This window comes from Malurus melanocephalus, unplaced genomic scaffold, assembly GCF_030028575.1.
Source record: "Malurus melanocephalus ecotype Western Australia unplaced genomic scaffold, MMel_1.1 scaffold_549, whole genome shotgun sequence".
In the NCBI taxonomy this organism is placed as follows: domain Eukaryota; kingdom Metazoa; phylum Chordata; class Aves; order Passeriformes; family Maluridae; genus Malurus; species Malurus melanocephalus.
In genome coordinates, this window is record NW_026623781.1 from 342742 (window position 1) to 367711 (window position 24970).

Genomic DNA, 24970 nt, shown 5'->3' on the forward strand with positions numbered 1-24970 from the left:
AGCCTTTCCTATAGAGCTATCCTTTCTATCTCTCTATTTAGCAATAAKTTGACAATGAACAGTATTTAACAGAGGAGCAAATAATTCCTTAATGGTATTKAGGAAGTGCTTCACCCTGCATAACAACATAGGCTCATGTTTTCCTACTAGGTCAGTCTTCCTTCTTTCTGAAAAGGTGCCCATAAATAAGAAGTTGTTTCTAAGAAGGACATAATTCGTCAGGTGGAGAAACTAAAGGCAGCAGCAATTGGCTCAGGATCACAGCCTATGATTTCAACAGGCTGGGTGTGGGGTGTATAGTGTCAATTACCTATCGTGGAAACCTTTAGCTGTTCAAGCATTAATCTTTTAAAGTATCTGCCTACCTAATGTTTCATTAACTGCCACACATCCACAATCAGCTCCAGAATGCTGCTTTTCCCCTTTAAAAGACAACAGGTTCTTTTTCTGAAAGCAAAAGCTCTGGCTGTGCACTGGGATGATCAGTCTCCAACAAAACAAAAAAAACAAACCAAAAGGGCTTATTTTCAGCAGAAATGACAGTTGTGCAAACTTTTCTTTCTACTCCTTTTATTTAAATATTTTCTTGTAATTCAAAGGAAGATAAATAAGATACAAGAACTCAGTATTCCACCTGATAGCATGGACTTTCTCTTGAAGTGCACATCTCATTGATGTGCTTCAGGYACATCAATGGTCACTTTGGTCAAGCATACTTACTACTGAAGTTCTTTAAAAAATATTTAACTAGAATAGTGTGGAGCTTGACACAAGACATACAAAGAACCCCCATCTCTGAGTACAGGTGTTTAGGTAAGATATGCAATACTACCTCTCTCCTAAYTTCAGATAAGCTGTTGTTCAAAAAGCACTTTCTTAAACCTGATTGTCCAGCTATCATGAGCTTTCTTCCTGAAGTCCTGTMAAACACCTTAAATACAAAGGTATTAGCAAAGCAGTATTTTCCAAAGTTGCACTGAGGATTCAATCCAAATTAAAGCCTTTGTCCAGAGCTATATAATAGTAGGCAAGAACTGTCAGACACATAAAAATGAGGTTGCAGATTCTTCTGTTGAAGTAGAATGCTTTTCTTCCTGCAATTGCGTGCAAAATCTGCTATGTTTAAGGTAAGGCACATTCATGTTGGGATATAACTTGTATGGAGYTTGATTATCTTCACCTGATCATGCTCTTGTTGAGGCCTCAAGCTGATGCCAGTGGCTCAAATGACAGAAAAGCACAGCCACTGTAACAGAGASAGGAAACTAAGGTTAAATTTAGTAAAAAGACCAGCAGCAATTATGCATATTCCCATTTCTAGCATAAAGTCAGCCTGTTGTTACAGAAGCAATTTTAGGATCTTTCCTGAGTGATTTAAATTTATATCTCATTTAAATCAGAGTTTGGGGATGATTGCACATTCTTTAGGCTCAGAAATAAGTTATGTTCAGGTAATAAGCAAGTCAAGCATGTGTAGGAAGGTACTTTTCTCCAAACGGAGTCCTTTCTATGGGGCACACATGGTACACAAAGAAGCAGACATGAGCAAGACCCTGAGTCTTGCCTACACAGCTGCACCTACATTCTGCTCTGTTGACAGAAAAATCAGTGAAGAAGCCAAAATTACTGCCAGTAAAGGGATAAAGGGCTTCTGGTGCAAGTAACCTTGTCTCTGTTGGAGAATAGGTTGTGATGTAGGTACATTTTTAAAAGGTAACATTTTTAATGCTGCTTATAAATACAAAAGGTAGATAATTCCAGCACAAATGTGAGTTCTTACAACCAGCCATAATCAGTTAGAATGGAGCAAGACAGACTGCTATTTTCATTCACACACACACACTTTCTCCCAAAAAATGAAAACAAATGTTTTAGATCTAAATGAACTTACATTAACAAGGTTCAATTCTATTGTCCCAGTTTTCTCAGYGTCCAGTTTTCTAAACATTTCTGTGGTGGGAGAGAGATGACAAAGGTGACTACAAGAAYCAACTGGAAAATCTTCCCCTTCCTTGTGCTTCAGGATCAATAAGGAATTTAGTCCCAGAATCTAAAACTTGACTGGCCTACACCCTGAGTCAGAAAGGGTCACTCTAAAATAATTTTGCAGGAGAAAGACTGAACATTTGTAATTGTTATCTAGTATTTTTTAATCAACATCGAGCTGTTTTTAGGGAAGACTGGCCTAAAAGACTGATTCCTGGATCTAGAAGAAGCATGCAGATTGCGATGCCAGATTATTATCTCAGTTTTGAATTTGTCTGAATACTTTATCCTGGACTTCTGGACAGTTTTGCCTGCACAGTTACCCTGCTGAAAACACAAAGCAGCAGAGCCTGTCTGGTTACTAAGCTTGTACTCACTGAACAAGGTTTCGAGCCGAATCAAACACCGCACGAAGTTATCAAAGTCAATGACAAGATCCTCATCAGCAAAACGAGCCACAATGATCTGATGCAGCTGGCAGTTCAGTTTAAACCCTGAAAATACAATGTCAAGGATTTAAAACAATCTATTTCCAAAGACWATTTAAATATGGGTACAARATGAARTGCTGCCWCATCTTCTGTGTYGGCAGGAGGGGAAGGCTCCAGAGYGCTCAAAATGCAGTAAATTAATATGGGATTGCATGGCTCTGGGATACCCCCTCACTGTCCCAACTCAGATCTGCCKTTCAGTGGTTGCAGYAGCAAAYTGGCTCTTAACATTCCTGAGAACAWCACTCCTTGGTCAAGCCAGTTCCATTCCCTGGGTCACAGGATCCCAGTTACTGGCTCRTGCCACTCTGTTCCCAGAGGTACTCACTGAAAGACAACATGAAGCTGCTAAAAGACCAGGTTGTGGCAGTCATTTGTGCTTCTCCGAAAGCTGGTCACTAAAGAAAGTAACTGCAAACCTGTCASTCCTTTGAGATGGTTTTGGTGCACCTGCATGGCAGGACAAGAGCCCAGGCTCAGCATTGGGTCAGAKGCCTCCAGGTCTGGGAGCACAGGATTTTTTAGCTTACAAGCGATCCACAGCAGACTAATGAGCATCTCTTAACCCTGCTGGAAACTAATGTAATCCTATGAAGAGACAGACCAATATAAAAATAACCTGCTGCTTCCAGTGCTCTCCTCATCTCATAYGAGTTCATGGTACCCGATCGATCCACATCAATTTCTCTGTAAATTTTCTGCAAAACATAAAATCCAAAGTCAAACCTTGACAATAATTCAGAGYGTGGTTTGGCTTCTGTCAGGCTTCTGAAACATTTTGAAATGCAGCCTGCATGTTACACAAAGCAATTTGCAACATTGACCTGAAGGACTTGGTATTTCCATCAATTTCTTCCAAAAGTGACTTTCAAAAGTTAGTTTTTTAATGCAGCAGCCAGAGCAGATAAAGACAAAAGCAGAGGGATTGAGGACACACAGTCCCAGTCCTGGGAAAGTTGACTGTACACATTGGATGAGGCAAATCAGTCTACAGCCACTTCTACGTGTGATTGTTCCCCCAAAGTGGCTGTGCCTTACCTGGTACTTCTGAATCTTTGTCCAGAGGGTGTGGAACTCCTTCAGTCCCAGTTTGCCACTCCCATCATTCTTCTCTGAGTTAAGGAAATTTCTTCAGAGGGAAGAAAAAGGGGGTTTCCCTCCCTCTGCYGATTTTAATTGCATGGGGAGTTTTGACTTAGAAAGGGCAAACAAAAATGGGATTCAAGTGCTCTCTGAAGAACTCATCCTCTCTGCAGTACTCATCCTGTTGAATACACAGTTGTTGTCCAAGATTTCTTTCTACATCATTAAGATGACTGATTTAAGCCATGACCAGTTCACAAGCTCTTTCTGCTCCCGCATTGCAGCTTTCTCTTTTCACTACAAGAATAAAATAGCCAGGGTGATGCCATTTTGTCCTGTGTGGTGGGTTCAACACCTGCAGTTACCAGGTTTGGATTATAAACAGGAAAAACCACAGCTGAGCCTGCTATTTGGAGACCTTCAGCTCTTGTGCAAACAGCTAACAAAAGAACCTGGYTGTGGCATTGCTCCCAAAACCTGCCAAGGAGTCCCTGTGGACTGCTGTATTTTACACCAAATTATAGAAGAGTATCATCTTGTGCTGGTAATTTTCCCTTTTTCCAACTCTGCAATTCAAYTCCCACTGCACAGAGAAGCTGAACACAACTATTCTTAGACCTGATCCTTCATCCTACACTTCTGCCTATATTCTTAGGAGTAAAGCTCCTAAAATCTTGCGTACTCTCTGCTTCCTGTATGGCATGGTGAAACAAAACACTAGGTTTGTGTTCCTCATTTTCCATTTGCTGAGTCCCTGTGGCTTTGAGGCTCTTACCAACTCCAGCCAGATAGCAGAGGTGAGACAACCCCACAGGCGAGGCCGTGCACACCGTGCTGAGAGCCAGGTGCCTTTTCCCAGCACAAACATCACTTTGTCTCCAGCTAAACCAGGACACCCAACAGCTGGGAAGGCTTCCAAGCAGCCTGTCTTGCCTGATAATGGATTTTCCCCACTGCCTGGAATAATGCACGTGTCACGGTGGACAATAATAGCAAGGGACTGGCATTTCTGGAGGAATAAGGGTAAAACCAGCTCCTCCACCTCAGGAGCCATCAGTGCATCAGGATGGACCCACCAGGGAGCAAAGGCAGCTCGCCTGCTTCAGCACAGGAAGGTGAATATCATCTGGGAAGACCCTGAAAGGATACATCTAASAGGTCAACCATTATTTTGCATGTCTCAATACTAAAGCCATCAGATTTAATATCTTGGCCTGTAAAAAAAAGAATGAAAGACAGGATTATAATTGCATGCTGCACCACAGCACCTTCCTAAATAGCTCATGAGCTCTCTCACCAGTGTATCCACACCTTATTTGGTTCTGTGCCATTTGTGGCTTCCTTCAAGCAGACAAAGAGGCTTTGGGTAAAAGTTAGCTGGGATGTGTCCCTAAGCAAACAGCCTGCTTAGTCTGGTTTGTCCTGGGCTACAGGAGCAGGAGAAAGAGACAAAAGCTTTCGTGCCCTTACTGCCTGCAAAGTGGACCTCTGTGGACAACTTAGAGCTTATGGAGGTCAGCAGGAGGAGGCTTCCTGCAAGGACTGAAYATGGAGCCAAGCCTGGGAACCCACTGCTAACTGGATGGTGCACACAGACATACACCACGCACCTGGCCATCTGCATGCGATTTCACTTTGGAAATTAAAAATACACTTATTTCTCCAAGCACTTGTTTGTCAAGCATTCTTTAAAGGGTGGAAAACAATGTAGAGCCAAGCTAGGAATCACGTCACAGGAAAAGAAGCCCAGAGATTCAAAGTTTCTCATGCTCCTTGGGGTGACTCCAGACTGTTGGTTGGGCGACTGCTTAAACCACTCAGGAGTGGTTCAATACTGAAACAGCAGCAATACCTCTTCTGATTATTATCAAGCGTTGTTCAAATCCATCCATCTGCCTGGCAGCCAATTCCCAGTGGCAGATGCTGGGATAAAAGACACCCATCTGTACCCTGCCAAAGCACACATCCTTGGAACACCTTCTGGGCTGGCACAGCCCCAGTGTTCCTGCAGTGTTCCTGAAGCCAGCAGAGAGAACACATGGCCGTGGCCATATGGAGAACCAAGCAGCAGGTCTGGGGCAGAGCCCAGGCTTTGACCCTGCCCAGGTCAGTGGTGGCCTCTGTGCTCCCATGGCCATGCTGGAAACCTGCTGGTGGTCACCTGAAGCTYCTGCTGGAGGAAGGCACTTACGTTTTGCCAGGATTTTATTCAAGATGCTGCGCAGTTCGAAGGCAGAGATCTCTGCATCCTGGAAAAGAGGAAAACAGATTTTCCACTGTGAGCTGTAGACACCATCTGCRGCCTCTGATTCCTTTGGGCAAATTGTCCAGTTTCAAACCTCCCTTCGAGTTCAGTTCCCTTGAATGGAGGCACGTGGGAAGCTCTCCCCAGCTCCCATTGTCAGGAGTACCCTCAATTCTCAGAGATTAGCACAGCCGGCCGTGAGGTGTGCCTGAGGCAAAGGCAGCCTGGGGACAAGGCACAGCCCGGCCATATGCTCTGCCCAAGGACAGAATTCRGGCCCTGCAGAGATAAAAGCCAAGCCCACAGCTCAAAAGGAGCAGAGATTGCTCACCAGGAACACTCACAAATCCACTGTGGAAGCAACTGGGTGACTGCACAGATTCTGGGATGCACAGTTGGGCTCCTACTTGAGACCTGACTCAGCACAAGAACTGAACTCTGTCCCAGGGGAGGCATCTCTCCTACCCACTCACCCATGATGCCATTAAGATACTGCCAGAAAAACACTCACACTTCCTGCTAGCTGCCCAAAAAGCTTTTTAAAGCTTGGTTCGATGTCATCTTCACTGATCTCAGTCTGAAAGAGAGAAACAGAGAATGTCAAAAGGAGGGGAGTTTCTGCCCGAGAAAGATTTAACGCTTTTTCTTGCCCTTAGTAAAAAATTTACATGGTGATGTTGAAAGTACAAAGTGGTTTTTACTATGATTTTAATCACTTTTATTTTCAAGGGCATCTCAAAATGCTTGCAATGCAAATGCTGGGGGAAAAAAATTGTATATGGGGGAGATATATTAGCAGGCAAAGCATCCCCAGCTCCAGTGAGACTCAACATCTGGTGAGCCACCAGTTACTCATGGAAACAGCATCACAAGCAGAAACACCCCTAACTGCTGAAAGCTGCACTCCTGGATTCCTGGMGAGCAAAGGGAATTTCCTGTGGCTCCAGTTAACTGCACCTGAGTGTACCTCTRCCTAGGAAGTCCAAGTTCTGGATAAAGAGCAACACAGGTTTCCATTATACTGCTGATGGTATTTCCATTTGCCTGACATTCAGCTATGGCTAYTGAAAGTTATTTTCCAAAGTGGGACAACATTTCTTGATAATGCCTAAAGAAAATATCACCCTGCACAGGGAACAGGCACTCCAACGCCCCTTTACTTACAATAAAATTATCTCAATTTAAAACATTTAATTTGACATACCTCATCAAAATTGCCTTCAATTTCATCATCTATCACCCTAAAAAGATAAAGAAATCAGTATTAAAATAAAACAAGTTACAATGCTTTTCCTTCAAGTTTCAATTAAAGAAGGAGTCTTTAAAATATGGAAATGACAATGAGCATTCAAAAATCACTGGACTAATCCAGCACAAACACTGCAGGTCACAGGGAAAGCTGTATTTCCCCAGCWAGGGCAACAAGAGTTTATAAAGACTCTACAAACTGTGCAATGTCGTGCAGAGCCATAGACAAGATTTTGGGGCACACAGCTCTTTGGGGTCACTGCCTACTTAGCACCAGACCTGCTTCTTGGGTGCAAATCAAACTTTGTCTAGTAATTTATTTTTTCTTTTCTTTTTTTTTTCTCTTTAAAACAGAAAAAAATGAGTGCCCTAAAGCAATTCCAATGTGTTTCCTGCTATCCCCCACATGCTGAGGGAACACCAGACCTACAGATGGTGCCCAAGCACTGCTAAGGGCCCATCAAAAGCTGAATGTGTCCTCACAAAACAGACATCCCATTATTCTCACTGTTGCAGGAATATGCAGCCAAATATTACAGGATTGAGGAAGGGTTTTGCTTGTTTTGAATCAGGAGAACTCAATACCAAAGACCCCACACTCCTTCCTGAGGCTTTAGCCCAGCTGCTCTTTTAGATGCCACATGTCTAAGTATTTTAATTTTAATAATAATAGGCATAATAATAACAATAATAAAAATCTCCCCATATGCCCACACTGCTGTTCCATGGTCACCAAAMGCTACCTACGTGGAGTTTGCATTTTTTTCAGAGAAGACTCTGAGGCAGAAGTCCCCGTTCTTGTTGGGTTCGAAGGTRGAGGGCACGACGATGTATTCTCCTGCAGGGAGCTTGAAGCGGTTCAGCACCTCCCGGAGGTTGATGAAGGTATTGGATTTTTCCCGTGCTTTGTTGGTCAGGAAGAAGTTTTTGCTCAAATGAATGTTTGTCTGGCCAGAAAACTTAGGAAAAACAAAGAGAAAAAAAACCCTCACAGTCTGCACGTGTTCACATTTATAAATTAAAAATATCAGAGATATGTCAGTTAGCTGTGTATGGGGGAAAAGAAAATTTAAAAAAAAATAAAATTGGAGATGTCAGTTTGACAGAACTGAAAAAGAAGAGAAAGGGGGTGGGTGCATCCCAGCACAGCACCCCTGAGATGCYACTGCAAGTGATTTATTGCAGATCGTTGGAATAAATCATTCAGGTCATGCTTTTGTTTTGCTACTGATGATGAGTGTCTGAAGACATTGGGCAAATYCTTCCACCAACTATTTTTCTTTAAATTGAGATGGCACATGAGCCACATCCCTCTGGTCYCTGAGCTGGTGCCAACTGCAGCTCAGCTCTGTTTCTGAGGTCAGGCTGCCTTAAAGCAGAYCCTGCTTATGGAGGGCTCCCAGAATAAAACAAACCAAAATAATCAAATAAAACAATATTTGGGGTGTAACATCTATTGGAAGGTATCCCTGCCCATGGCAGGGGGTTGGAACTGTGCGATCTTTAAGGTCCCCTACAACCAAACCATTCAATGATTGTGATCTTCCAGAAAGAGCTCTTTTTGCAGGGTCTGTTTGTGGGGCTGTTTCAGCTCTGGAAGCCAACTTCAGGAATGTTCATCTTTCAGAAAACTCCTCCTTCCTGTCCTCCYAGATTTTTAAGAATGCAAAACCTGTCAGACCTGCTGCAGCAGTGGGACATAAAATTCCATCTTTTGGAAGAAAAGAAGTCATGGGACTGTAGCTAGAATGAGTTTTCTTAGGGAAATTAAATATTTGGACCACTAGGGTGAATGACAGAGTAYTGCTAAGGCATTTAAAAGGTTCACAAGGAATTTAATTAACCAGGAGCACCATTTCTTTTCCCGATGAAACCATATTTTATGTAAAAGCCACTGGTTTAGGCACAGCCTCAGTAGCCACAGGGTGATTTGCTTTGTCCCTTACAGGGACAACAAACTCATTCACAGGGTTCTTCAGCAATTTTGCTCAAATTCAGTCCTTTGTCTGAGGAGAAACAGCTCAAAGATGCCACAGCCCTGCCTTGTATTGCACAGGCATTGCTGCATTGCCACCACTGTGACCCCCAGGTGTACTCTGAGTTACCTGCAGGTAGAAACAGAAACCAATAAAGATGCTTGGGGAAGTGAACATAAATACCTCCTTGGAATATTATTCATGAGTCAAACGTCAACTCTGCACAAGCCTGGGGAGCAGCTGTGGGGCTGGGCTGGGAGAAGAGCCGCAGAAGAGTGGTGAGTTTCTGCAGTACAGAACCCAGTCTAAGACACTCTGAAAATGCAACGTGGGATCAAGGCACCTTCCAGAATGAATGGTCTCTAACTTCAGGCTCTGTGCAGTCATTGTGTCCTGCAGTGARGCAGGATCCTCTGAACCACTTCCCACCAACCATTCAGCCCCAGCTCTGCACCTCGACACCAGCTCATGCCACATACCTCTGGGGGCACCTGCAAGGAGAAAAGAAGAGAATTATTCACTTGCTGAATGGCTTCTCAAGGGCTCTTTCTTCTCACCATTAGTTAACAAGGATATCCAATACTTGAAAAAACAACCCCCCCAAAAAAATAGAAAAAAGATTGGCTTGAAGGGAAGGTGAGTGTTAAGCCCACATCACCAAGGCTGAGTGATGTCTCAGCTCCCAGCTCCACCCCTGATGCAGGTGAGGCTCACCTGGGCAGCGTGGGCACAGTCTGGCACAGACAGAGCCAGCTGGCTGTGGATTGCTGCTGAATCTCCTCCCTGCAGACACTGATTTGTTTTGTAGGCTTGATTTCTCTACYATTTCTTCCCACCTCCCCTTTCACACCCCTGCCCCTCCAACCACTCCATCATCAGGAGAGGAGACAGGGGCTGAGCAAGACAAGAATGCAGCTTTTTGTCTCTTTACAGCTTCCTTGCTGCAGCTGGTGTCTGACTCAACCCGTGCAAGTTCTGATGGAAAGCCCAGCATGAGAACTGCACTGCTCCATTTTTGCAGGAGCGATTTTCCTTTCTCCCCCCCATCCCTACACAGCCCTACTCACCTCGTAAATAGCAAAGCCGATGGTGTGCATATCCTCCCCCATCTTCCTCTGCTTCCGCCGGTGCTTCTGGATCAGCCCAATGAGGAAAGTGCAGCCCCCCTCAGGGTCATCGGGGTCCTCATCCTCTTCCTCCAGCTTGATTARATACTGTGGATTCGTCCAGAAAGTGTCTGCAAATTGGGTTTATGCAAACTGCTCAGAGGCTGCTTTGAAAGCAACCATGATGATACAGAAACATGTCAGCTTGGACAGGTGTGGCTCTGACTGCCAAAATCAGCTCTGAGAAGGGAAAACCAATGCGCTGACTTGCCCACCCCTACTCCAGCCTTTCCAATCACAACCTGATTATCATCAGGGAGCCACATCTCCCAGACACCTGCACTTTTAGRAGATTWGTCCTAGATATCCCATAARYCACCCCAAACCACCTCCCAGAAGCTCCCAGACAAAGTCCAAGTGGACAAGTAAAACTTTTSCCCAGTTTTTCTTACTTGGGTAATTCCTGCAGCCCCCTGCAGTGGCTCCTCGCCTCCAGTTCCCATCCAGCTTCAGCAGGCTCCACTTTTTGTACCTGTCACTTGCCAGGGTGTCYGGAGTCAGGTTGCAGATCTCCAGCCGGGAGTAATGCCTTAGGAAGTCGTTGAACGCCATCCTGTGGGAGGCAATGTCATGGGCAGCGTCTCCTCAGAAGGGACGGGTTTTCCCTACAACCACCTTGTCCATCCTCCCTCCCTGTCACTGTGATTCAACACTAGGATTTGGGGKGAATTTGCACACTCATCTTGGAGAGCAAACTGGGAGAGGTTACTTCGTATGAAAAAAAAGCAGGGCAGATGATATTCCCTTCTGCTGGAATAGGAACTCAGTGAYACTTACCAAAATTCCCCATCTTCATGTCTCCTGGTCAGTCGCTCCCGCACCTCAGGGTCAACACCRCTCCAGTTTGGGCAGCTGGGAGAGAAGCCCACATCAGCTACAGCATATGGGAAAGGTTGACCCCTAATGTAGTGYTCTGGCACAATGAATTCACATGACTGCAATACTCCCCAAGATCTCCCTTTAAGCAGCTCCAGAATTCTCAAACCACTGCAGAATTAAAAATAGATGGACCTGGCACAGAAGATACCTCACTTCTCAAATATCCAAGGTAAGGATGAGAAGCAGAATGTTATTTTCAGAAAGTGCTAATGCCTGGGCTGAGACAGAGCTTTGTATTAGAAAAAAGAAGAGTCAGGATAAAAACTGCCCAGCCACACACAGAAGTCAGTAAACTCCAGCTTTCATTACTAGCAAAGGAAATGGGTTTTTAAAGCCCTTTTAGAATGTGAGTTTTCAGAAGCTCACCACTGAATCCAGGCTGTTAAATAAGCAGAAGTTACAAGGAGTTTTCTAGGATTCACCCACCAAATCACTGCATCTTAGACAAAGGCAGGAATTCACATGAAAGGCGCCATGTACCGTGATGGCTACGAGGGAGATGCCAGGGATGGGATGCTTCTCTCTGAAACAGTTCCATGTGAACACCACATCCAGACATGACTTACAGAGGGATTTGAGGTAGGGAAARGACAGGCAAGCACAGAAACACGACTGCACCCCTGCAGGAAAGAGCTACTGGCAACGAGTAGGTCATTGACTCACTTGTCATTCCATTTCCCAGTCCACTCCACTTCCCCCCAGGGATTTCGGATTCTGATCAGCTTCTGCACTGTTCCTCGGAAGTTCACCTGATGGGAGCAAAAGCGTATGGGGAGTGACTCAGCAGGGAGGGACTCAGCAGCCCGCTCCCTCCCTCATCTTGTACAGTAATTAAAAACATGACAGAGCGAGTATCTCGGTCCTACCCATGACCAGGTGCACACATCTTGTCCAAAAGAATAAGYCCAACTGACTCTGAGTGAGCTGCACACAACCAAGCTTGTTCAGAGAAGTTTCACAACATGCACAAACCAAAGATCATGAAAACTAAAATACCTGATTTGTGCTGCTGAAAAATTACCTCTGACAGGATTCCAGGAAAAGGGAAYGTAAAACTGCTACAGTATAGCTAAAAAGAAGGTACAGGGATGTTTCTCCATGTTGTCATTTAGGTATAAACTGCCTTTTCACATTCAAATGCCTTCCCCCACCCTTACATATAAGATGAGCCTGTTACATGAGATGGGACACTCAGACTGGCCACAACCCCTCTGACCACACCACTGCCCCGCAGTGCAGCAGCCTCAGACCCTYCTCTTGTCAYCTGCTGATCTCTGCACYCACACAGAGGCCAGGCCAGGCACAGCGGTGAGAGCTCCAGTGCAAACAACCACTCCTTCTGGGGAACACACAGCACTCGTCTGAGGCAGGAGCTGGTGCACCTCTGGAGCCTGAAGCCAAGAAAACTGCAGAGCAGCAGCACAGAGTTCAGAGTGAACTGTCCTCACAAAGTCTGCACAGATCCCCAAGTRAACAGCCTGGCTAAATCATGCCCACTTGTGAATTAAGGTGAACAAACTCCTACTTCCTTGCTTTTGCTGTGAGAGGAAGAGGAAATGCACACCCACAAACCAGCACAGCAGGTCATCRGCTCCCTGCAGCTCCTGCTGAAGTTTCAAAAATTATTTCAGAAACAATTATCAGGGAAGCAACTGCAATCCATTGCACACGTGAAGGATGCCATGATCTGCATCCCTTGTTTTGTTGTGCTTTCACCAGTCACCTGCTCTTGGGCAGGTCCCCTGAGTCTGTGCCCCATGGCCTGCTGAAAGCTGCTGGTCAGCAGCCACTTCAGGGACAACAATCGATGTTTTTCTTGCTTGGCATACACTTTGCTGTGCATTTATTGTGAAGTGTGGCCCACTGCACAGAACTGCATTGCAGGGCCTGGTAGTGCCCTCTGCACAGAGCTGCCCACCACCCTGCTCAGTGGGAAATAGCCATGCTCATGGAATAATAGGGGTTTTTTTTGGTAAACACCCAAGAAGGCAAATCTGTGTTTACCCTAAACTAATTAAGCATTCCATCAGAAAGAAGAGACTCAAAACCCAATTCAGCAAAAATTCTCAGTGTTGAAGATGGGTTTGTATCTGCCTCAAGACAAGACCTGCTGCACCCTGTCCCCTAGGGTGGCACACCTACCTCCTCTGCCCCAGTGACCGAGTATGCRTGTCCCTTCACCAGCTTCTGCGAGGTGACCGCCTCAGTCTCTGCTGCACTGGTGATCTGGAGGAGCAAAGGACATCAGTGACCACAGCTTCCCACGGGCAGGGATCCAACAAAACAAAGATTCCCCCTCCAACACAGCTTTCAACTGGCTGGCAGGCAAAAGCAGTGGTTTAGCTGCTGCACAGGGGCAGCCAGAGGGATCTGTGTGACAGAGCAGGGAGAGGGGACAGCGCCACACGTCGTGGTGCTGGAGCCCCAGGGCCATGTTTATGGCACAGGGTGCACACCAGAAGCTCAGCACTGCAGCAAAGCTCCCTTCTGGCTCTAAAACACTCGTGGTGCAACCCTCTTGAGCACCTCCAAGGGGGAAATGATACACAGAATAAACTCCACATTCTCAAGAGACCAGGAGAAAAACAGGGAGTGTCTGGCCTGAGGCTACAATGGGATCACAGCCAGGTCCAGCATGCTTTGGGGTCAAAACACCCCCTCCAGCTCCACAKCAGGTCAGGAGGCTCCCCTTCCTTTCCCCAGCACTGCCACAGTAGGACCTGTCCTGCAGGGCAGCAAGGGAACAGCTGGACTTTGGATGCYATTTGTACCTGAAGGCACATCCCCCTCTCAATTTTTCACAGCTACTACAATACTTGGGCAGTCTGGCCTTTAACACTGCAAAGGAAAGTCACTTCTTGCTGGATAGTGARTTTTTAACCACCTATGAAATATAGCTGTCATTGTCCTTCCCCCATTTCAGAAGTGTCATCTCTAAGGAAGCATATTTGAAGCTTAGACAAACAGGACTGGATGGAGCAGGCAGGACTCCTGCTGTCAATTCATGTCCTTTTACTGCCCCACAGCACACTCTGCATGTAATGTCTAATATCTATGTCCCTATTTCTCTTACAGAAGAGAAGGAGAGGTTTTACAAGGTTTTTTTTCAAAGGATAAACTCAGAAACAGTTAATTTACACTAYACAAAGTGACAGCATTTATCAACAACACAGTATGTTTACTCTCCTCCCCACCCATCCAAAGGATTTCTATCAATTGGAGCAGAAATCCAGATGTCAGATCCTTATCTAAATGCAAATGAGTAAARCAGGCCTCGAAAATACCATGAAGTCAAACTGACATTAACCAAGCACTTTTCCTGCTGTGAAGGAGTCCCTCTCTTGGGACTCTGATTTATGTTGAAAAATGGGAGGAAACATTTACTTCTGTATTATGAATGGAGTTTTTGTAAACAATTTACCTTCCTTTTGGACATAACTAAGATGCATTCTCATTTGGGAGGAGGGTGATTAGCACACTAACAATACTTAGATTCATTTCAGTAAGGCTAAAAGCGCTGCTGAATCCTTGAAGGCAGGGCCAAAGCTCCTCTTTTCTTTCCCGTGCAGCTCCAGCTTTTGACAATGTGTTTTCCCACAAAAGCTTTTACAGTTCTGGCAACAGTCCGAGCCTCTCTGCTTCAAGAACTGAGCCCAGATTTTTTGGGAACATTTTAGGCACAACTTGTGCAACAAAAGGGCAGCGGCAAGGATGGATGCTGTCACCTCTGAGCACCTGACTGCAGCTGCCATTAGAGGCAGCTTTGTGCCCAAACCCACCAAGCCTGCACCATCCTGCTGCCAAGATAAAGCTTCCTTAGGTACACAGATGTACATCAGGACCCCTGACAAGTTCCCTGTAGAATCCATTACCATGAACCCACAAAACAGCAAAAGGTCTCAAGGAGGAAGCACAGGGGAGGGAAGGAGCTTTCTGCATGAACTAATGAAGTTTATTTTCAACCTAAACCCCACAAAGAGCACATGCCCGGGTCACATTTGTGGATCAGATTGTCCAGGCACAAGGTAGAGCAGAGAACCATGGGCAGAGGGGACTGGCACCCCATGTGCAGCTGCCTGAATGCACAGTAACAAACCTGCTAACTCACATCAATGGAGCAGCCAAGAAGAGAGCCTTTCTGGAGCGCCTTCTGAATGATTTTGAAGAGGTTGGGGGGCGGCTTCTGCAGCTCATACCATTCTGCAATTCCCCCAGTGAAGTCCTCAAAGCCTTCTGTAGTGGTGCCACCAGAGAGGGACTCGTATGATCCGTTCAGCCTGTACAAAACAGGGAACACACACACCCATCAGGCTTCCTGTCCCCTTCAGGAGAGGCAYTCACTGTGCCAGCTGCCACAGCATTTCTGCTTTCAGGAGCATTGCAGCATCACCAAAGATGCCCCTCCATTCAGCTTTGCTTCTTAGACCTCTGTACTTGGAAAGCCCARCAAGAAATATGATACAATCATTTTTATAGTTTGCAGGTTCAGCCACACCAATGACAGGAATCCTGAACACTCTCTAAAGAAAAAAAAAATTACAAAAAAAAATAAGTCCCAACATTTGCCTCTCTATTTCCACAGTCTTTTAATCCCTTTAACAATTATCGGTCTGATTTTCAGCAGATCTAAATTTTAAAATTCAAAATAGTAAAGTTAGAGGATAGAATTCCTCTCTGGCCAACCAAAAAATGGAGATTCACACATGAGCATTGAACACAGACCTGGGCACATGGACTGATGTGCTCTGCACCCTGAAACACTGCAGCTGCCAGGCTCTCACAGGCGCACAGAGCACATGGAACGGAGTTCCCCAGCCCCTGGTGACAGAAGGCTGCTCCAGGAACAGCCTCACCACSAGATGCAAGAGCTACTTTTCCTGGCTAGCCACAAAGCCAATGTTTCTGGCTCCTTGTCCTGGGCACCTGCCAAAAAAGCTGTACCAAAGGAGCCACTGTGGGATACCCCAGAAGCTGCAAAGGCTGATAAGCAGACTGACACTTTAAATGCACAGTATCCATACAGTTGGGRATATTATGGGGAAGCAGAGGAGTGAGTGGGGTGGACRCCTGGCCAGACTCACTTGGCRTAGGCCTTCTCCAGCAGCGCGCTCCAGAACTCGCTGCCCTCTGCCGAGTGCACGAAGAGCAGCTCCCCGTTCTTGGTGGGCAGCCTGTCATCCACCACCACGTCCACCCACTCTCCATACTGCCAGAACTGAGGGAGAGAGAGCACAGACATCTCGTGACCACCCCATGCCATGCATTCCCATCACCAGGATGTTTATCTTTGAGCCTYGATTTCCCAGGGGAAAAGGATCCCCCTCCCAGCAGTGTCACCCACCCTGCTCAGGGATGCACTCAGCCCAGGGAGGAAGGAGCACAAAGGCAGCCCATGCTCCAAGCTCTTTGGTTCCTTCCACCACCCTGCATAGATGTCTCCCTTTCTCAGGCTCTCTGACCTCCCACAAAGCCATTCCAGGGAACATCACACATGGACACATAGCCAACCATGCTGGCTCCTGGCCAACAGCTCTGAGGGGAAAAGGCTGTTCTCCAGATACCTGGAAATGGAAAATTCCTGCATATTTATCCTGGAAGCTCTGGTCTTTGGGAACAACACGGGCCAGAATTTCTTCATTCAGGGTGAGAGAAGCAATGGCAGCCAAGAGCCAACAGTCCCCTGTAAAATCAGAGGAAAACAAACCTCAAAACCGACAACATTCATTATCCAAACTTTAGTGTTTGCACTGTGCATTAGGACWGTGCATTATAAACAATAATCCCCTCAGCTGGGATAGGCTCGTCCCTCCCATCACTTTATTTCTGAGACAAATCAAAAATATAAACACAAATACCCTCCAGCTCCAGGCAAGTGTTTCCTCAAGGCTTAAGTCATAAAAAAAAAAAAAAAAAAAAGTCAAAGAAAGCTTTTTCTGTCCGGCCACCACAGTTATTACCCATTCTGGCACTATTAAGAAAATTTCATATTCAGTTGAGTGCCTAGACATTTGGAAGCAGCAACAGGAAAAGGCAAAGAGCCTGTGGGCACACACAGGTACTTAGGGGTGCCATTTCTCCTCAAAGGGACAGTGTTTTCCCAAGTCCAGGCCGCATTCCAGTCCCTCTCCACGTTTAATAAACATGTATAGCCTTGCTGCCCAGGGGCCTGTCCTGTGGACAAGCCCCCTTTGAGGCCTCTTGCCAGCCTGGCTCGGAACAGGAGCTCCTTTCACCTCACACACCTGCGGAGGCTCCAGGACACTGTGCTCAGCACTGTGCCGGTGTCCAGCACAGTCAGGAGCCAGAAGAACCCTAAAGGCAGGAGAGCCCTGAAGGCAGGAGAGTTCTGAAGGAGTCCCGAAGGAAGGAGAACCCTGGAGGCAGGAGAGCCCCGAAGGCAGGAGAGTTCTGAAGGCAGGAGAGCCCCGAAGGCAGGAGAGCCCCGAAGGCAGGAGAGCCCTGAAGGCAGGAGAGCCCCGAAGGCAGGAGAACCCTAAAGGCAGGAGAGCCCCGAAGGCAGGAGAGCCCTGAAGGCAGGAGAGCCCTGAAGGCAGGAGAGCCCTGAAGGCAGGAGAGCCCGAAGGAAGGAGAGCCCCGAAGGCAGGAGAGCCCTGAAGGAGCCCTGAAGGCAGAGAGCCCCAAAGGCAGACCCTGTTCCAGCCCCACACAGCTCCACATCCCGCTGGGATGGGGTCAGCACTCCCCAGCCCTGCTCACCACAGCCCCAGGCTGCCRGGACGGTGTTTTTCCACACCATCTCCTGCCACGCAGAGGGAGGAAGAGACCTCAGSTCTGTAAACATTACACYTCTACTTTCTGCAGTTRTTTCAGAGCRCATTTTYACTTTAARTATTTTACTGTAACAGAGCAGTCACCTTAACGCTCAGCCGTGGGCCTCCCACAGCCCGTTAGCGAGGTGCTCAGAGATTTACAGGCCCGGATGATTCCGATTGCCACAGCCCAACACAAAACTCATTTCCATCCCCAGACCCTCAGGGCCCTGCTCTGTGAAGAGAGGGTGGTTGGTATCACACAGAGATCCCACAAAGATCCCACAGAACAGTGCTGCAGGATTGCAGGGTCGGTGTGTGAACCAGCCACAGGTGTCAGCCAGCGGAGGCCAGCAAAGCAGCAGCCCCTACACAGCCACCTTCCTCCCATGGGAAAAGGCTCAAAAGCTTATGGATGAGAAGCTGAGATCCAAAKGGGAGGAAGCCTCTGGGTGAGTTAACTCTAAAGCAGCCCTTGAGGAGCAGCCTCAGGGCCAAAATTCATCCCGCTCTGATAGCACCAGCAGGAACACGGGCAACCTGCAGCTCCCTCAGGCTGCCCACAGCAGCAGCTCCTTGAAATACATCTGCCCCATGGCCCTTTGCACATCTCAGCAATGGGGGAAGAGGTGAAATTGCAGAATAATTTCAGAACCCGAGSTGCTTTTACTGCTTCTCAACCTGGAGGGGAAGAACCAAACATAAAACTTTTCCTTCAGCCCTGCCTCCTCCAGCTGTTTGTAATGGGAATAATCAGCGACTCAGGGAAGTTTTTAATCAGAAAAGTCACCTTGCTATTCTCCTGTGACAAATTACAAAGCAATGATGAAATTCCCCTCCCTACTCTGTGACAGCACATTCATCTCGCCCTGCAAAGTGGTGACTCATCTCCCAGCCCCTTTCAAGGAGCTGAGACCCTCTTCCCTGGTCGCTACATCCAGAGGTATCACCATGTCCTGAAAAGGGACTTGTTGGGAAAGAGAGGGTCAGGAGGAAAGGATCTGGCTCAGAGGTCAGCTGTCACATCATTCCTTCCAAGAAACACCAGCATTTCYGTCCCATAGAATAGAAATTTGAAGGGCATGGGTGGGGCAGGCAGAGAGCAGCACAGGAAGAACAAACGAACAATTCAATATGGCCACAGCAGCTCAGGGAGCCTTGGGCAAGAAGCTGACCAGGGCTCTGGGTTATGAGGATTCACACTTCAATGTGTAACACACCTTTGAGTCATGCTTCCCTGGAGATAATAAGCATGGCAATTCAAGGAGAAACTCCCCTCAGAGGACCTCCACACCCACAAGCAAAATTTTTAAAGAATTTGCTTTGCTTTCTAGCTGTCCYATCGAGGCAGACTGAAATTGCAGCCTGTTGTAAAATCTCTCACATGAACTTTACACTGTTTTCTAAGGATGATTTGGAGTCAGACAAACACAGATCTTAATTCAGACAGCTCTGGCCAAAGTCTTCCTGAGGTTTAAAGACAGATGCAGCATATATGGGAGACAACCCAACCTTCAGTTCTGGTACTTAAAAGTTCTCAACAGCTAGGATACCATCTCTGCTTTTGTGAGCAGCCATCTCTAAAAGCACACTTAACAATTCACCTGGGTGAGAACAGATCTTGTGATTACACTTAGAGTTTCAGACTGCACTAAGCCTGAGCAGGGTCTTTACCAAATAGTCTGAACTGTCAGAACTGGTACTTCTGTAAGGTTCTTGACAGTGATTTTCCTTTGATAGGGAAGGAATGTCCAAGGGGAGGCTGACAGACAGGTTGCCTAGGATCTGAAAGGAGTTAGCAAGGCTATGTTAACCATAAAGAATTTTTGTAGGTAGAACAAGATCATCAGTAAATGGAATATTATCAGGCTGTGAGTTTGTCTATAACACATTTATATTAACAAGAGGTATTGTATTTTTACTATCATGCTCACTTTTTGCTGCTTTCAGYGTTTTATTTCTTATTTCCATACACCTATCTCTGCGTTTACCTAATCTCCAGCTATAACAAGAATGTTAGGGGAAAAAAATGTAACTGCAAGGCAAGCATAAATAGCCTCAAGGGCTTAAAATTAGCCATTCTGGAAAGACGAAACAAACAAAACACACCCATCAAATGCCTGAAGGGCTGTAAGCAAAAGGCAGCACCTCTGGTCACTGCACAGCTCATGTAAGAGAATGGGGTAAAAGGAAACATGTACATTCTGCCAATCACAGACYCCTCTTATTTTAAAACACTCTTAGATCAACAGCTACTGAATGGATTTATTTCAATACTGTGGGACTCCAGAAAGTGTTTTGGTTACAAACATGAGGCTGTGGAAACCCACTGACAGTAGAGTGGCTGTCAGCATGAGAAAGCCATGGGTCTAATTTTCTAAATTCAACCTGCTTAATTAGGTGCTTTTACCACCTTTTTTTTGTGTAAGGAGGAGACACCTGCATGCAAACGGCAGCTGAGAGATCCTGTGTTGTTTACACCCCAGTGTTGTGATACCATGGTAACATCCTCTCCAAAAAAAGGTGGTTAAGGGTGAATAAGCCATCTCTGGCTTCGGACCCTCCCCTCTGCTGTAATGAGTCACCACATCCCATGTGCTGCCATTTGGAGCCAAATACCATCACTGCCTTTGCAGATATGATACTGCAAAAATAACTCAAAATACTTGCCTTTAAAAGTTTCTCCTAAAAAGAAAAACMAACAAACAAAAACCCCAACCCAACCAAACCCAAACAATAAAACACAACAAAACTAAAAGCCCTAAAATACCTTCACAAAACCAGAACAAAGGATAAACTAAATCCCAAGGGGCAGCAGAGGTCCCAAAAAAGGAACCTCTGCTCATTAGCTGAACTGTTTGGTTTTACATTCCCTGCCAAGGAGATGCCATGAAGCTGTAATGGGCCCATATGCTCTGGGTGCCTCATCTGTCCCTGCAGTAGTCCTGGATGTTCTGAAGGGCTTAGCAACAGCAATGAAACTCCCCATGGGCACAGCTSTGTTGCTTTTTGATCAAGGCTTTTTGGGCATAAATAGGACTACAAAAACTTCCTATGGAAAAGAAGCAGCACAATAAAAGGCACAGGTTTCCAAAAGCACCTGACATCTTCCAGTGCAATCTTCTCCATGACATCCTAAAATGTGATGGGACATGAACATTCAAAGTAAATACGAAGTTTGAGTAAGTGGAAGCTTAAGCAAATTTATCAATACAAATGCTAGTGTTAGAAAAGACAGTGGTAAAAAGTAAAAAAAAAAAGCATTGGTACAGTACATCTGCCAGCCCCATTGTGTAAAAGAGCAGAGATTCCATATAGGCTGTTAGGAACTCAACAGCTATACTGGAATAAGAGCAAAAGGATCTAATTTTTAATCAAGCACAGGACTGTCACACAATACCAAAATCCTGCCCAGATTCATGAGAATGAGTGGGGAGAGTCATTGTAGTATTCAGTCACGGTGAAAAAGGTAATATAAACAAGAGCACKGACAACCTCTGATTCAAATACAGTCAGGAGGTACAACACCACCAGCTGTGAGTGAGTTCATACCCTCTGGAGATACCACACAGCCCCATGAGAGCATCTGACTGGTCCAAAGACCACTAGGCCAGCAAATGCTTTCATCAGTTTAAAACAGAGTTTGTTATTAGCAGCAGCAGTTTCACAACGTGAAAATGAAGTTTCAAATCCTTTATTCCCATGCCCTTGCTGACACAGCATCTGGATAAGAAAAGCTGGAAGACTGCAGAAAGCAGTAACTCCAGAAAGCAGCATCTCCACAAAATGCCAGATGTTGAAATGGCACTACAGTAAACTTCAGTTTCAAGTTGAAGAACTTCTCACCRTAAAGTTTCACTATAAAAAGAGATAACAGAGGTCTGGCATGTGTGTTTAAGCACTGGGATATGCTTTATGCCAAAACAGTCATGGTGGGAGATGGGATATTGGGTGGAGAGGGCACGGGAAGGAAGCTGGTGACATGGCAACGACCCAAGGCACAACAGAGCCTAACCCATGCCACCAATGATATTGAGGCATGAGCAGAACCATGATCATAATCTAAGTATTTTTACTGTCGGGGCTTTTTACACAAACTGCACTTAAGTGACAAAGTACTTACCAAAAAAACTTACCTAAAAACCTTTAGAACAAAAACATAAGCACAAAATATGATCTTCCCTGCCTGTTATATTTTGGGGCATGAACACATAAATAGCAGCAGTGGGACTAGAAACTGAGAAGTTGCAATGTGGCGAATATTTGAAAGCAAACAAACAGAACTCAGTTCCTTTGCCAACTGCAGCAGCGTAGCGCAGCAGTCATTAGTCTTGTTTCCTACATGAGAGCTTTCCCTCAGCTGTGCTGTTTAATCCAAAACRTCTCACTGCTGTGAAATAAATGGGAGCCCACTGCTTTCACTTCACCTGATTTCTTCTCATATCTCTGCACACATCCTCCACCTAAAACCCATTTGGTCAGGCAATGCAGGAGAGAGGCTTCCAGACTGGGATTGCTGTGCACTCACAGCCGGACTAAGCCATTTGCTCCCCACTGTCTCCTGACACTGCCCTGCAGCTCCCAGAACTCCTCCAGAGAGCATCACCAAGGGGCTGCCATTGCACAAACTGAGCAGAAGCCAATGGCAAAYGTAGAGGGCTCACAGGCTGGCCCATTCCTCTTGAAACATCCCAGTTTTGTCTTCCTTGAGAGCTGACAACCAGCAGGGAATCCCCCATACAACTTCTTTTCTCTCTACAGCATCTCCTTAGGTTTCAGGAGGTCCCTCCTGCTCAACATCACTCTCTCCCACTGGGGAAAGAAACAACCCACTATGCACACAGCTGCTCTTCCAAGCAGACTGTAAAAGGCAAGAATGAGTCAGGCTGCTCTCAGGCACACGGATGTRAACACGAAAGGAACTGGTCATGATCAGAAAAGCCACCAGGAAACCACTCTGTGTCACCCCTGCTTGGTGCCCACAGAAAGGCTGTGTTCGGTGGCCAAACACATATGGTGCCCACCTGCAAATACCAAGGAAAGATGGAAAAGATCTAATTTGAAATGAACAGAGGTGGTGGGATGCAAAAGGATGGATTTGCAGAGTGAGCTAGAGTCACRTATAAATCGTGGTGTCCTGGGGCAYGGAACACTGGACTTTCTGCCCCCACCTTACCTAAGGCCCCCTGGCAGATGTCTGTGCGAGTGGCTCCGCCGGCAATGAACTGGGGGTTGGAACACAGCTCCTGGGAACAGAACAAGCCTTGYGTTACACACAGCCGCAGGTGAGGCGGGGAACAAGGCCCCACTTGCACAAATTAACCAAACCATTGACCACAGCAGATGAACACCAAAGAGATGGGGCAGGGCAGGAACGAGTGCGGGCACCAGACACACCAAGCACAGTGAGAACAGGAGCTGGTGACCAAAGCTCGTGTGCAGCCATGTCACTTCACAGSATGTGCCAGGAGGTGAACTGTATTTTCACATACATGCACACACTGGTCTGCCATTACCTCCCCACCACCGACTATGCCAAGGTCTTTCAGAAGTGCCTGGAGGCACCCCGGAGTCCACCTGACCCCGTGGCTCCCATGGCTGGCGGGGCTGCTTCAGGAATAAACCGAACGGTGGTCAAATCCTGGCTCTGCTAAGGGAAAGAGTTATCCGAAGAGACAGCCCCAAGAGCTACCCAAAGCGACTTGTGCACACAGGGAGCTCTGGATGGAGAGGAAAACGGCCTTTCTGCTTTGTTTGTTTTCCAAGCAGAGCACATCCCGCTGCCAGGCTGTGCCCGGGGCACGGGGAGCCTCCGGTGCTCTGAGCATCAGCAGCTGCACGAACCGGACACACCGAGGTTCTGCCGCCCGGACAGGGCTCGCCCCACGCTCGGCAGCCGCGCCCCGACCCGCCGCCYCCGCACGATTCAATCCACCCGCATTTGCGGGGTGGGAGAAGGAGAACAGCCGGGTGACACGGTGGAACGATGCCACCGGGGATCCCCCCSTCCGCCGCCGCCGCCCTACCGTGGGTCTGCGCCAGACGACGCCTTGCGTCTTGTGCGAGCGGGGCCCCAGCTCCCGGTAGCCGAGGGCGGCGGGACCGGCGGGGAAGGAGGGATCCTGGAAGAGCCGCCCTTCCTGCAGGCACTCCTGGCGCAGCGCCCCGAAGTGCTGCCCCAGGTAGGGGACAGCGCGGTCGTGTCGCCCCGCGCCCGCCGCCGCCGCCCGCTCCTTCGCCAGCGCCACAGCCATCCCCGCCATCGCCGCCGCCACCACCGCCCCGCCCCGGCACGGCACGGCACATCCCGGCCCGGCACATCCCGGCCCGGCACATCCCGGCCCCGCCTGCCATCCCTCCCCTCCACCGGCTGCCACGCCGCTGCTCAGCCCCGCCGCACTCCTGGCTTTGCTCGAGTCCCTCTGTCCCGGGAGCCGCGGATGGAGAAACTTCCCCTCCCGGTCTCTGCCGCTCCCAGCCTGTGGAGAAGCATCTCTGCCTCACTGGGCACCTCATCAGCTTCACACCTGCGCCAKCCCTGGCTCCCGCGTTGCCACATGGACACATCAATTCAAAAAGGTTGGTATTTCCTGTGTAAAACCCAGAACTATCCGTATCGATTATGTAAGTTTGAGGTAAAAATGAAGTCAAAGGAAAGTGAAAAATCGAATATGGCACAAATCCCTCTATGGTACATCTGTACCCCGTGTTGTTCCCTTGTTAGAACTTAGCACATAAGAGAGATCCATTGCAGCTTGGTTTGCTGGTGGAAACCACAGCACATGTTTTGTCACTGCTGGCATGGACCCACCTACACCCCCTGAACAGCCCAAACCACAAACAAGGAGTCCTCCTGAGTTTCCCCAAAACACACACACATGGTGTGGGGGAGGAGAGAGTCTCCGTTTTGGCAGTGAGTTGCTGCCAAGAATGGCTGAAATGTTGCTGCTGGCCCTCATGTAGTACTGCAACCCTCCAAGGGAGAATTCAAACCATTTGTTTCATATTTTAGATCTGACTCAGGATGTGCTGGTGCCAGGCAGTGTTCCCTGGGCAGCACACAAAGGCTGAGAGCCCTTCCTGCTGCCCCCACCGCCCACATTGGCTGCCCAGCTGCCTTGGAAGG

General features: G+C 47.2%; 1 protein-coding gene across 1 annotated transcript; it reads right to left on the bottom strand.

Moving 5' to 3' along the window:
* Positions 1-557: 557 nt before the first annotated feature.
* Positions 558-24107, bottom strand: CAPN2 (calpain 2). The gene is made up of 21 exons (XM_057382110.1): positions 23871-24107; positions 23021-23090; positions 16636-16754; positions 16156-16289; positions 15183-15351; positions 13217-13300; positions 11738-11823; positions 10973-11047; positions 10588-10748; positions 10097-10266; positions 9509-9520; positions 7801-8012; positions 7010-7046; positions 6317-6382; positions 5752-5809; positions 4710-4774; positions 3516-3584; positions 3097-3175; positions 2364-2480; positions 1892-1950; positions 558-1246 (listed from the first exon to the last, which is right to left on the bottom strand). The coding sequence occupies exons 1-21, from the start codon at positions 24105-24107 to the stop codon at positions 1223-1225; spliced, it is 2103 nt and encodes a 700-aa protein (XP_057238093.1). The 3' UTR covers positions 558-1222.
* Positions 24108-24970: the final 863 nt, after the last annotated feature.